This window comes from Macaca fascicularis, chromosome 4 (assembly GCF_037993035.2).
Source record: "Macaca fascicularis isolate 582-1 chromosome 4, T2T-MFA8v1.1".
In the NCBI taxonomy this organism is placed as follows: Eukaryota; Metazoa; Chordata; class Mammalia; order Primates; family Cercopithecidae; genus Macaca; species Macaca fascicularis.
In genome coordinates, this window is record NC_088378.1 from 67,466,310 (window position 1) to 67,480,055 (window position 13,746).

The 13,746-nt window shown below is 43.8% G+C and overlaps 1 protein-coding gene across 28 annotated transcripts in view; it reads left to right on the forward strand.

Moving 5' to 3' along the window:
- The window catches only part of SCML4 (Scm polycomb group protein like 4), a 121,693-nt gene that overhangs the window by 36,601 nt on the left and 71,346 nt on the right, over positions 1–13,746 (forward strand). For 12 of the 28 annotated variants that reach the window (XM_065543630.2, XM_065543627.2, XM_074037367.1 and 9 more), the window contains exon 1: positions 5,447–5,618. The exons of the other annotated variants lie outside the window; for them this stretch is intronic. In XM_065543630.2, the coding sequence (XP_065399702.1) occupies positions 5,567–5,618 (52 nt within the window). In that variant the 5' untranslated portion in view covers positions 5,447–5,566. Of the gene's footprint in view, positions 1–5,446; positions 5,619–13,746 lie in introns of those variants that run through there. 28 annotated transcript variants of the gene reach the window in all.

The following is a 13,746-nucleotide window of genomic DNA, read 5'->3' on the forward strand; positions in this document are numbered from 1 at the left end:
ACTCACTTGAGTTCGCACTGTAGCTTTGATTCAGATGAGAAGCAGCTCAGTTTCGTATTCCAGAAGACTTTCCTGGACTTGGAAATAATAATGGAAGCCTTCTGCAATGAGCTAGGAGTAGGGGAAGTGGGACTGCGGGACTGCACACAGGGGAGCCTTTGGCTTAGGTGTCCTAGGGGTCCTCTAGGGTCGGTAGCAAAAGGGGAGCACCCCCAATCCCCCTTGGAGTACCAGACTGCAAGGAGCTAGTGAGGGTGAGGTGCGGAGGAGCTGTCAGGCAGAGTGTGCCCCAGGCTCTGCCTTTCCCTTGGCTGTTTTGTGGCCCCGGAAAACCTCAGCCTCGTAGAACCTCTTTTTTCCTGAGCATCCTGGGCTCTTAAGTCATTATCCATGAGATACCAGTTGCTTCAGAACTGTCCTCCTGCCATATCATGTACAAATGTCTCCTCTCCCTTACTAGCTGTTTAGCTTCTCAAAGTCAGGAGGGGAGTGCAGAGGACAGGTTCCACCACAGCACCCCAGTGACCTTGCACATCTCCACATGGGCCATGTAGGCAAGGCTGGAGCACAGCTGATCTCAGTCCTGCAAGAGTGACCTGTGACCCTCTCGGAGCGTGAGAATGTGAGAGGCTTGGGAGGTGCTACTACAAGGCCATTGGCCACTCAACTCCCTATCCACCTGGGAGGCTGTCACTAGACGTTTCTCACTGCCTTCTGGGTGTGAGGAGATGTGAGGCTTTCTGCCTCATCCCGTCTAAGGGCACAGCTGCAGGCTACGAAACCGCTTCGCTGCAGCCTGAGATCAGCTCCTCAGCAGTGGGGCGCAACAGCACTCAGATCACAGTCATCTTGTTCCTGTGGGTTTTGTGTTGTCCTCTAGGACAAGGGACACAGGGAGTGGGTCCTCTTCTTGCTTTTGCTGTGAGAAACTGAGCCCTTAGAGGGTTTGTTTAAAGTCCCACTCATAGAAGAAGAATGCACTCCTTGACCCAAATACAACTCTGGACCAGGAAGATACAAAAAAGAAAATTAGAAAATAAAATAAAGAAAATAAATAAATAAAGCGTCTGTTGTAAATAAATAAATAAAGGGTTTTAGAGCTCTCAACTCCCTGTCAAGCAAAGTTTACAGACCAGGCGTGTCTGTCAGCTTTGTTTAACAGGGAGTTGAGAGATCTGAACCTGTACAGTACGGGGCCGAGGCCCAGAATGGTGAAGTGACTTGTCTCTGTCTCAGCTACCTAGGAGTAGAGCCAGCACTGAAGTCTGGCCCCCTAAGTCCAGGGTCATGTCCACTCGTACCTAGTCCTATGCCTCATGTGCCATAAACACCCACTGAAATGGTTGCTGGTCTGCTCAGTCAAACCACTGGGGTGATTAGGATCCCAGTCAGGGTAAATGCATACACCATGGGCCGTGATGAGTGCAGCCCCGACATGTGGGCTTGTGATTTGGAGCCTTTTCAGGGTCCGGGGTACCTGACTCATTTCACCTCCCATGTACTAGGGCAGCTGGCCCTGGTTGATCAAAAGCTGAGGATATCAGAGCCACTCGCTCATTTAGATTGACTTTATTGGATCGTTTTTATTTTTTAAAAATACACAACATTCAAAAGGTAAAAAAGAGTATGCAGAGAAAAAAACCCTTCCTCTCTCTCCAGTTCTTAGGACCCCAGTTCCTCTCCCCATCGCAGCAAGAGACAATTGCTACTGTTGTAAAAATGCTTCTGGTGGTATCTTATGCATCCATAAGCATACATGCATGTATAGATGTGAAATGTTTATGTGCATCTTCTTTACTCAGTGGATGATAACATGCTATACATGCCAGGGTATAAATTTCAACATTTATCTTAAAGGTCATTCTCTCTCATTTCTTTTATCCATGATTCTGCTGACCATATCAATGGCAGAGAACATTGCATCTTCCCTGTCCTCTGAATCCCTTCTCTTGACTTATGGGTTTTGCCTGCAGGTGTATCTCCAGGTGTGGCCACAGAGAGACAGACCCCACCCTTTAGAATAATAGGAAATTCCCTTACTTTTTTTTTGAGACGGAGTCTCGCTCTGTCGCCCGGGCTGGAGTGCAGTGGCTGGATCTCAGCTCACTACAAGCTCCGCCTCCTGGGTTTACGCCATTCTCCTGCCTCAGCCTCCCGAGTAGCTGGGACTACAGGTGCCTGACACCTCGCCCGGCTAGTTTTTTGTATTTTTTTTAGTAGAGACGGGGTTTCACCGTGTTAGCTAGGATGGTCTCGATCTCCTGATCTCGTGATCCACCCATCTCGGCCTCCCAAAGTGCTGGTATTACAGGCTTGAGCCACCGCGCCTGGCAGGAAATTCCCTTTCTTACAAGTTTTCCCATTCTGCCCGGTCACAAACTGGCCTGTCTCAAGTGCAGGCAGATGCTGTCCTTTTCACATCTGTCTGTTGGGGTCCAACTAGGAAATCTCTTTAGTAGTTAAGGCATTGAGTATTTAATGCAGGAAACGGTTGCACAGTGATAAGCCAAAACAAGAGACTGGGCACTCAGCCACCATCCCTGAAGCTACAACCACTCCTAAGCTTGAGGGGCAGGGGCAGGAGGTGGCAGGACAGAAACGAGGACCATGTCACCCAGCAGAGCTTGGTATCATCCAGGTCTGTTCAGAGGGAGCTGGAGCCGTAGAGGAGGAGCAGTTTCTAGCAGGGACCTAGCCAAGCAAAGACGGGGATTTCACCAAAGATGGGCTTCACCCATCCCAACTTCTGCCTCCAAACTCAGACCAGCACCTCCCATCAGGCAAACTCAGAACAGCACCTCCCATCAGGCAAACTCAGAACAGCACCTCCCATCAGGCAAACTCAGACCAGCACCTCCCATCAGGCAAACTCAGACCAGCACCTCCCATCAGGCAAACTCAGACCAGCACCTCCCATCAGGCAAACTCAGAACAGCACCTCCCATCAGGCAAACTCAGAACAGCACCTCCCATCAGGCAAACTCAGAACAGCACCTCCTATCAGGCAAACTCAGACCAGCATCTCCCATCAGGCAAACTCAGAACAGCACCTCCCATCAGGCAAACTCAGAACAGCACCTCCCATCAGGCAAACTCAGAACAGCACCTCCCATCAGGCAAACTCAGACCAGCACCTCCCATCAGGCAAACTCAGAACAGCACCTCCTATCAGGCAAACTCAGACCAGCATCTCCCATCAGGCAAACTCAGAACAGCACCTCCCATCAGGCAAACTCAGAACAGCACCTCCCATCAGGCAAACTCAGACCAGTACCTCCCATCAGGCAAACTTATCCAGCAGCTGACAGTCACCAGGAATTAGGGGAACAACACCTGCTTTGGTGCAGAGAAGAGCAGGAGAAGAGTAAGAAATGCAGCTGAGGGAAACAGTCCAGGGCCCCACATGCAATCTCCACAGTGCCGGGTAAGGCCTGTTAATGTGGGACTTGATTTAAAAAGAAGGGATGGACATCTGAAACAGGGAGGGGGCACACTCAGCCCCCTGGGACTGGATCCCTCCCTTCTCATGCTCTCTTGAGGTCACCTTCTCAGGAGCAGCCCCAACAAGCAGGCCTGATGGTAGGACTGGAGTTAGAAGCAGTCTTTCCTCCTCTTCCTGTGCCAACCGAGGAGACTGGTGGGCCCCAGAGAATACGTAGATTTAGGGTACAGCTGAGCCCAACTTTTCCTACCTCTGCGGCATGCCTATTACTCACGCTTTCAAATGTTCTAAAGTGTTTCTGAATCCTGCAGGCTGGAATGGGTGTTTTTCCCACTTCACTGTGCGTATTCTCTGTTCTTACTTCATTTATCTTTCCTCCTTGTCCTTAAATATTTGAATCTTGGCTTTCTGTCACCCTGGCTGTTGTACCCCTCTTGGGGGCAGGGAAGGTTCTAGCATTTGAGAATGGTGATAGCTTTGACAGGTTTAGCCAAGGGTGGAATGGATTTGACAGGCTTTCAGAGTCTTCTCTCACAGCCAAGGGCCCATTACAAGGACCTGGGGAGCTCCTTGTACCCCATCCAACAACAGAGTTGAGAGTTCTACATCTGGAGAAGGAGGTACATGAGCCTTGGTCTCCTTATACTTACAAGACACATTTAGAAGCTTCATCTACCACAGGCTGAAGAAACAAGTTTGCACATTGCAACTCCCAGAAAGATACTTGGTGGATTTATCACCCTTGAACGTTCTGTTGAACCTTTTTTTTCCTCTTTCTTTCTTTCTTTCTTTCTTTCTTTCTTTCTTTCTTTCTTTCTTTCTTTCTTTCTTTCTTTTTTTTTTTTTTTGAGACAGGGTCTTACTCTGTTGCCCAGGCTGGAGTGCAGTGGCACAATAACGGCTTACGGCAGTGGCACAATCACGGCTTATGGCAGCGTCAACTTTCCAGGCTCCAGCAATCCTCCCACTTCAGCCTCCTGAATAGCTGGGAGCGCAGGCACACACCACCATACTGGGCTAATTTTTGTATTTTCGGTAGATGTGGGGTTATGCCCTATTGCTCAGTCTGGTCTTGAACTCCTGAGCTCAAGCAATCCACCCACCTCAGCCTCCCAAAGTGCTGGGATTACAAGCATGAACCACTACGCCCGGCTTGGTGAACCTCTTTTGGCCTGCTTATCAGGTGGGACAACTGAGATTGACTAGCCGGTCTTTTTGTTCCTGGGTCAATTCGTATTTTTTTAGGACAAGCTGGTTGACTTTCAGTTTCTTTGTGTTTAGAAACCGGGTTTGTTTCTAATTTTTGTTGCTAATTTTTGTATTTTTTGTAGAGACAGGGTCTCGCCATGTTGTCCACCTGCCCTCAAACTCTAACTTTCTCTATTTAGACAGGTAAAGACAAGTGCATATCAGTACTCAACAGAACAAGATACCTACACATAAGCTCTCCTATACTTACGAAAATCACCTAAATCACATTTTATTCTATTCACCCTTCTTTTGGGTTAATACAAGTACAACCATAGTCTGGTGCACCTTATCTAAGTCTTTTAAATAAAACAAACAAACAAACCCATTCCTTATCACAAACAATTTATGTCAATTGACTACATTGCTATGGTTATTATTATTGATTCATAAATTGTTACAAGTTGCTTCTTTGTCCTCTTAGCACCAGCCCCTGATATTCTCAAAATTATCTTTGTTCTGGTAATAATAATATGTTACAAGCTAATGCCAACTCTTCTCTATCCCCAAGATATGAAATCAATCATCTCTGAGGAGTCCTGGTTTCATTTTTTTAAGTTTTATTATTATTATTATTACTGGAGGCTGGGCCTCACTCTGTCGCCTAGGCTGGAGTGCAGTGACGAGATCTTGGCTCACAGCAGCCTCAACTTCCTGGGCTCAGGCAGTCCTCCCACCTTAGCCTCCCAACTCTCTGGGACCACCGATGTGTGCCACCACGCTCGGCTAATTTTTGTATTTTTTGTAGAGACAGGATCTCACCATGTTGCCCAGCTGGTCTCAAACTCCTGGGTTCAAGCGATTCGCCTGCTTCGGCCTCCAAAACTGCTGGGAATACAGGCGTGAGTCACCACACTCAGCCTCCTGGATTTATTTATGGTGGAGAATAGTATCCGAGGGAAAAGTTTGATGCTAAGAATGAGTACACGTGAGTCTTGGCTTTAGCTTCTGTTGGTCAAATTTTAGTATCAGAATTGGAGGAAAATGTGTGTAAATGAATTTATTTTTTTCAATTTAACAGATTATATTGGTAGCCCTATTCTTCTTATGGTATGAAGGTTTCGTTCTATCAAAGGCATTCTATTATACTGATGTATTTCTATTCAAAGATTTAAAATACAAAGGCACCTCTGAATCCAGCTGTGGGCCATCAGCCTCAGTGAGATGGCTAGACTGCATGGTGAACAGGTTGCCAAAGGTGCCAGGTGTGCTCTGTGGGTGCAATACTGTACCAGGGGCTGTGAGGAGCAGAGTGACATGTGAAACATGGCCCCTGGCCTCCTGGGATGTACAGATATCATTTATGTGTGCAAAACAAAGGGAAAACTGTATAAGCCATCATGTAATCAGTGCTTGATGAAACTGAAAGTGCAGGCAATGGGTGGTAAAGGAGTTGAGAGACCAGTGTGTGGACGAGGAAAGGCCTCCAAAGCAGGAGAGTTTGAGCCATCTTGGAAATGGTGGAATTTTAGACAGATGCCAAAGTGCATTTTGATCCTTGGGAACCACCTTACAGACAGCCCTAAGCAGCCTGCAGACACGAGCATTAGGGTGAAACTGCTGGCAGAAGGATGACACTGGAGACACTGGCTCATGGTGAGGGCAACATGGCGCCCCAGAACAAGAGAAGATAGGGCTGTGTTTTCGAAATGACAGTGAGGAAGAACATTACCCCAAGGTCAGGAACACACTCTATGCAGTTAATAGAAGGAAACAACTTAGAGTCCAGCAAAGGGTAGGCATCCTTATAGCTACCTCCATTCACTTCTTATAGAAACAACAGAAGCCATTGATCCTGCTTCCAGTTGGGCTGGCTTACCCCTTCTCCATGCACCACCAAACGTCCCTGCATCATCACCAGCCCTGTGCCTTTATCTTACTTTTCTCTGCCAGGGAAAATCCTAGCTCTGATGTCACCTGCTCCTACCCTTCCTAACCTTCCTAAAAGAATTGATCTCCCTCCTCCTTGGTGTTCACACAGCATTTCATACAAAACCTGTTAGATCACCTGTCTTGCATATTATTATGGCCTCTTTGCTTGTTTGCTTCTCTGTAGACAGTGACTGTCTGAGGGGATGTGTCTTATTTACTTATTTATTTATTTATTTATTTATTTTGAGATGGAGTCTTGCTCTGTCGCCCAGGCTGGAGTGCGGTGGCACAATCTGGGCTCACTGCAAGTTCCGCCTCCCGGGTTCCCGTCATTCTCCTGCCTCAGCCTCCCGAATGAGTAGCTGGGACTACAGGCGCCTGCCACCACACCCGGCTAACTTTTTGCATTTTTAGTAGAGATGGTGTCTCACCGTGTTAGCCAGGATGGTCTTGATCTCCTGACCTCGTGATCCACCCACCTTGGCCTCCCAAAGTGCTGGGATTACAGGCGTGAGCCACCGCTCCCAGCTGGGATGTGTCTTATTTTTATTTGGCATCCAAGTACCTAAGCATAGTGTTTGAGCCTCACTGTCTATTCAACAAAAATCTGTTGGACAAATTAGTAAATGAATGAGTAAATGCATGAAGACATGCCTCAGACTAACTCTTGGATGACTCAGTGTCTCCATGGGATTGGAGCATGCTTTGGATTTGGTCATTTCTTGATCTTTATCTTGATGAAGCATGATTTGCCAGGACCTTGGTTGATATGTATTAGATTTGCAAAGCTAACATGTAAAATGTCATTCCAAATTAACAGAACAGATCTTAGTTACTCTCGCTTTCCATTGTAGTATTTCTAGCCAAGTCTTGGCTTGATAAGAAGAGGGAGACTTAGGAAGCCAGTGGAAAATCACTTGATTTAATATTCCAGGCCAGGATTTGACAACTGTTTAAAGGTTATAACTTGGAGACTTAGAGACTTGATGACGAGGCTGTTTTAGGGACAGACTCTTTTAATGACTACTAAAGCACTGTGCTTCAAGATGGCTTTCAAATCTGACCTGAACTGAGGTAGTATTCACTGCACTGAAGTCCTCAATTGAAAGCAGAAAAATTCAGAGGTTTCATATATACCTCCAGGATCCTGCATGTTCTCTCTCTCTATATATATATATGTGTGTGTGTGTGTTTGTGTGTGTGTGTGTATTTGTTTGTTTGTTTTTTGTTTTGTTTTGTTTTGTTTGAGATGGAGTCTTGCTCACTCTGCTGTCCAGGCTGGAGTGCAGTGGTGTGGTCTCCCGGATTCAAGTGATTCTTGTGCTTCAACGTCCCAAGTAGCTGGGACTACAGGCATATGCTACTATGCCTGGCGAATTTTTGTATTTTTATTAGAGATGGGAGTTTCACCATGTTGGCCAGGCTGGTCTCGAACTCCTGACCTCAAGTGATCCACCTGCCTCAGCCTCCCAAAGTGCTGGGATGACAAGTATGAGCCACTGTACCCGGCCTGATTTATATATTTGGATGTGTTAGATTATGTATCTATGGATAGAATACATTTGGACAGCATTTGAGGTCTTTGAAGGTCTTTGGAGATGGGGAATCTGGGAAAAGGGCAGTGGCCCAGTTGCCACCTGTGGGGAGGTGGTGTCAAGGAGGGGGAAATGGTGTCAAGGAGGGTGACAGTGGCAAGCTGCTTCTTCCCGGGTCCAGCGAAACACCCCTGTCCGTCATCTGTTTATGGATGTGCTTCTTAGCTCTGGAACAACCTTTTCTGATATTTTTGCTGATTGATAAAGACCTTTTTGCCTTTTTGTTACTTTTATTTGCAGCGTTAACATAGTGGCCACTGAAGTTCTGTGGCTCAAGAACAAAAACTGTTAGAAAACAAAAGGCCACTCCACGAAGCAAAAATTTTCCGTAGAAACTTTCAGAAAATAAGAATTATCCATTCATTGCTTATTTGTCTCTTTATCCTATTTTTCTAATTCTGATTTTAAAAATTCAGACAAGGTGACTGGGAGTGGCGGTTCACGCCTATAATCCCAGCACTTTGGGAGGCCGAGGCGGGCAGATCACAAGGTCAGGAATTCAAGACCAGTCTGGTAAACATGGTGAAACCCTGTCTCTAGTGAAAATAAAAAAATTAGCCAGGCATGATGACTGGCGCCTGTAATCCTAGCTATTTGGGAGGCTGAGGCAGGAGAATTGCTTGAACCCGAGAGGCGGAGGTTGCGGTGAGCCGCGATTGTGCCACTGCACTCAAGCCTGGCAACACAACGAGACTCCATCTCAAAAAAAAAAAAGAAAAACATTCTGACAATGCAAAAGGGTACAAACAGGATAGAAAGAGCATCTTCTAGTATTTTCCTGCCCAGACACAATTGTCATTAGCCTTTTGATGATTACTTTACGCAGACCTTTTTATGCTTAAACATGTGCAGATTTATCTTTATCTATATATATAATATATATGTAGAGAATCAAAGTATACATGCTATCTTGCAATCTTCATATATGCATGCATACGCACATATATATACACAAATATTTCATTTTATGAATGTGAAATGATGTGCTAAACCACGGTTGTTTTGAGGGACATTTTGATTGCTCTCAGTATTTCACTATTATAAAGAATGCTTTAAAGAATATCCTTGGCTATATATCTTTGTGCTCTTCTCAGATTCTTTTTTTAGGATAAATCCTCAGGAGTGATACAGTTGGATTAGGAGGTGTGACTGTGTAAATGTTTATGTGGTTTTCTAATTGTCCTCCAGAAAGGCTAGCCAATTTGTACCCTTGCAAACAATCAATGAGAGTGCCCATTGCATCAGCCCCTCACCAACATAAGTATTGTCAGGGTTTTAAACATTTATCAGTCTGGCAATTGACAAACGATACCTCAACTTACTTTTTGAGAGAGTTGGCAATAAAGTGCAGAATCTTTCCTTGTAAGAATTCACCTCTTTCCTTCCTTCCTTCTTTCCTTCTTGTCTTTTTGTATCCTTTGCCCATTTTTCTGTTGTATGTGTTGAGGGAGTGAGTTTCACGTTTATTGGGTTGGTGCAAAAGTAACTGCAGTTTTTGCCATTAGTTTCAATGGTAAAAACTGCGACTACTTCTGCACCAACCTAGTATTTTTATAATCTGAAGCAGTTCTTTGTATTAATCTTTTGTTGTTCCCATATGTAGCAAATAGTTTCCTTAGCTTTATTTTCAATCTTTTTTATGATTTTACATTTGCTTTATGAAAGTGTTTGAGTTTTACGTGGTCATGTCTATCAGTCTTTCTAGTTCTGCTTCCCAAGTTTTCTAATATCCAGTACTTAGAAAGCTCATCCCCATTTCGAGAACATACAGATGTTGACTTATATTGTCTTTAGTACTTTTTAATGTTTCTTTTTTTTAAGTATATTTAAGTGTTGGAAATTTCTAAAAAGATTTTGTTAAAATATAGGTAAAATTTTATTTGTTTCTAAATGCCAGTTGTCTACAAATCATTTATTGTGCTTTCCTGTCTTGATGTGAAATGTTCCTAAATTTTTTAATGGAAATTTAATATATATTTAATTTCTGGACTAACTTTTCCATTGACCCAATTGCTACTCCTATACCATACTGCTGCCATTGTTGGAGGTTTTTTTTTTTTGTTTTTTTTGTTTTGGGACAGAGTCTCGTTCTGTCACCCGGGCTGGGGTGTAGTGGCCAGATCTCAGCTCACTGCAAGCTCCGCCTCCCAGGTTTACGCCATTCTCCTGCCTTAGCCTCCCGAGTAGCTGGGACTACAGGCGCCTGCCACCTCCCCGGCTAGATTTTTATATTTTTTAGTAGAAACGGGGTTTCACCGTGTTAGCCAGGATGGTCTCGATCTCCTGACCTCGTGATCCGCCCGTCTTGGCCTCCCGAAGTGCTGTGATTACAGGCTTGAGCCACCGCGCCGGCCCATTGTTGGAGTTTTATACTATATTTTAATAACTAGGAGGGCAAATCTTCCTCACTGGACTTTGTTTTGCCCTTCTTTTTCTAAAGTCAGTTTGGAGTTTTAATGTGATTGCATTTAATTTGTAGAATAGTTTAGGTGAAAATTATATTTTAAAAATACCCATCTGTCCCAAAATAAAATAATCTTATTCATTCAAATCTTATTTAAGGACATTAGCAAAATTTTAAGACATATTATTTCTTTCATTGGAATCTTTCTACTTCTTATGAAATCTATATGAAGAACTGTGAAGGGTCAGAGATTTTACCCTCTCTGACAGCAAACAAATTAGCCGGCCCTGGTGTCACGGATGATGGCAGAGACAGATAGCTCCTAGGTCAGAGGCACAGCAAGTCACATAAGCTTCATGTTCCCATGGGCTCTCCCTGTCCAAGCTCCCTGGTGGATACTGCACATGCAGTGGGTTTGTGTCTCAGTTGAGGAACTCTAAGCTCAGGAAACCCTAGTGGGGTCAGAGAAAGCTTCCTTGAGTTAACTGAGGAAGGAGAGGCATGGACCGGAGGGGGAAGAAAGAGCATTCCAGGCAAAGGGAACTGCAAATGCAAAGGCCCTGTGGTGGGTGCAAGTGTGTCAACAACTATAAATAACTGGGAAAAAATGCCACCACGATGACTCCATTATCTTCTGGCTGATGGTGCTGAAGTGAACTTGCCTGTTTATTCTTACCACAGTAAATGACCTGTTTATCCTGCCTAAATGCTTATAGATGTTTTCCTGTGAGTGTTGATTTGTTGTTATTCATTTTAAATACATTTTTGTTCTTCTTTTTCCTTTTCTTTCTTTTTTTGAGATGGAGCCTCACTCTGTCACACCCAGGCTGGAGTGCAGTGGCACGATCTTAGCTCACTGCAACCTGCCTCAGCCTCCCTAGTAGTTGGGATTACAGGCACCTGCCACCGTGCCCAGCTAATTTTTTGTATTTTTGGTAGAGATGGGGTTTCCCCACGTTGGCCAGGCTGGTCTCGAACTCCTGACCTCAGGTGATCCGCCCACCTCGGCCTCCCAAAGTGCTGGGATTACAGGTGTGAGCCACCCCGCCCAGACAATTTTTGAAATAAATTTTCTTAAGACTCAGAGGGCCTCTTCATTCTGGAAGACAGTCTATTAATATACCTTTGAGTATTTTTGTTTTGAAATTACTTTTGAGCTTTTCTTTAAACATGATAAATTTTCACTGCTCATCTGCCGCAGCCATGTTCTCCCTTTTAAAAATCTCACTGGTCTTATTTCCATTGCATTCCAAGACTGAGACTCTTCCTTATTTTCAGTATTGAGCTTTGTTATTTTTACTTTTTTTGTTCATGTCTTAGTTTTGGAAAGGGATATTTTGGGGTACCTGCACTTTGGCTATCATCTTTTCCAAAGTGTCTGGGTCTGTTATTGAAAAGCCACTTTAAAAGTGCTTTCCTCTAAACCCCTCAAATTTATATCAAGGAGACCTTTAGAGAATCCCCTGTGGTTAAAATGACCTCTTCAATTTTTAAGAGTCTTCTCACTTGTTCCTTAAAATTGTACTTACTTGCAACAAGCAGTTAGGGAAGAATATCTTCCTGAATTGAAAAGACTGTGGGAAGACTTCCTAGCTCCAAATATCTCCCCAGTTGCTGTGGTACCTAGCATTCCACCAATCCCGGTTCATTGTTGCTCCATTAGCGTAAAATGTATTTCTGAGATGTAGTTGCCTGGAAAGCTCCTTCATGCTCTCTAGAATGAGTGTGCTGCTGTGGAAGGCAAGAAGTAGAAAGCAACCCAAGTCCTGTTTTTCCCTCACAATAGCGACAGGGAAGCAGAACAATGGAAAACCCAGCTTAAAAGAGGACTTTTTTCCAAAGAAAAAATTGAGTTATTGAGGAATTTTTGTAAAAAGTTTAATTTGAATGATAAAAATTCTTAGGATATTGGGGCTAGTTAATTGGTTACCGCTCTTTTACTCTTCAAACGCTATTTATCAGGAGAGTTTGTGAGGAAGCATCTCAGAGCATTACAACTCACCAGGAAAGAACTGCAGTCAATTTATCTTTCAAGAGGACTACCTTTTCCACAAGAGAGAAAAGAGATGTGATGCCTTCTCTGATTGTGGGTTTTCTTTTTTTCTTTCTTTCTTTCTTTCTTTCTTTCTTTCTTTCTTTCTTTCTTTCTTTCTTTCTTTCTTTCTTTCTTTCTTTCTTTCTTTCTTTCTTTTTCTTTCTTTTCTTTCTCTCTCTCTTTCTTTCTTTTTTCTTTCCTTTTCTTCTCTTTTCTTCTTCCTTTCTTCCTTTATTTCTTCCTTTCTTCCTTTCTTTTTTTTTTTGAGATAGGGTCTCACTCTGTCTCCCAGGCCAGAGTGCAGTGGTGTGATCTCGGCTCACTGCTACCTCTGCCTCCCGGGCTCAAGAGGTTCTCGAACATCACCCTCCCGAATAGCTGGCACTACAGGTCCATGCCACCATACCTAGCTTGTTTTTGGATTTTACCAGCCTGTTGGCCAGGCTGGTTTCGAACTCCTGACCTCAGACGATCCGCCCACCTTGGCCTCCCAATGTGCTGGGATTACAGGTGTGAGCCACTGCGCCCAAGCTGATCATGATTTTTCTCTTGTTGACTTCGGATATTGATGTTACTGGATAAGTTGTCTTTACTCCTCAGTAAAGACAAAGTAGTAAAGTAGAGAAGCATGTCCTAAACTAGGAAAATATAATTCCTGAGTTTAAAGTCTATAGAGATAATAAGGAAGACACAGAAACTTGATGAGAATAGTTCAAAATTAGACTCAGATCAACTTTCACATAGCGAAAATCTTATTCAATAAATTTGGTGGTTCTTCAATGTTTTTAGTAGCCTCTTTTTGGAAAACAAATATTTTGCATATTTATTGGCACTGTGGAGTATAGGCACTAAGTCTAGAAGTAGGGTGATTTTTTTGTTTACATGTTAATGAGCTTATAGTCCCTCATCCTAACTGATTGACTCTAAGATACCTTTAGTTATATCACCTGTCATTATATTATGTTCTACTAAGATAGAAAAATAAATGTTCCCTATGGAATTCTGACACACTGTAGGGTGCACCCTGATTTCAGAGATGTTAATGTATGAAAAATATGCTTCTTAGAATCAATGAGATCGAGTATTTTTCTTAAACTCACAAGAACAGAAAAAAAAATTCATATCCAAAACACCTTGTCTATCTGTCTAA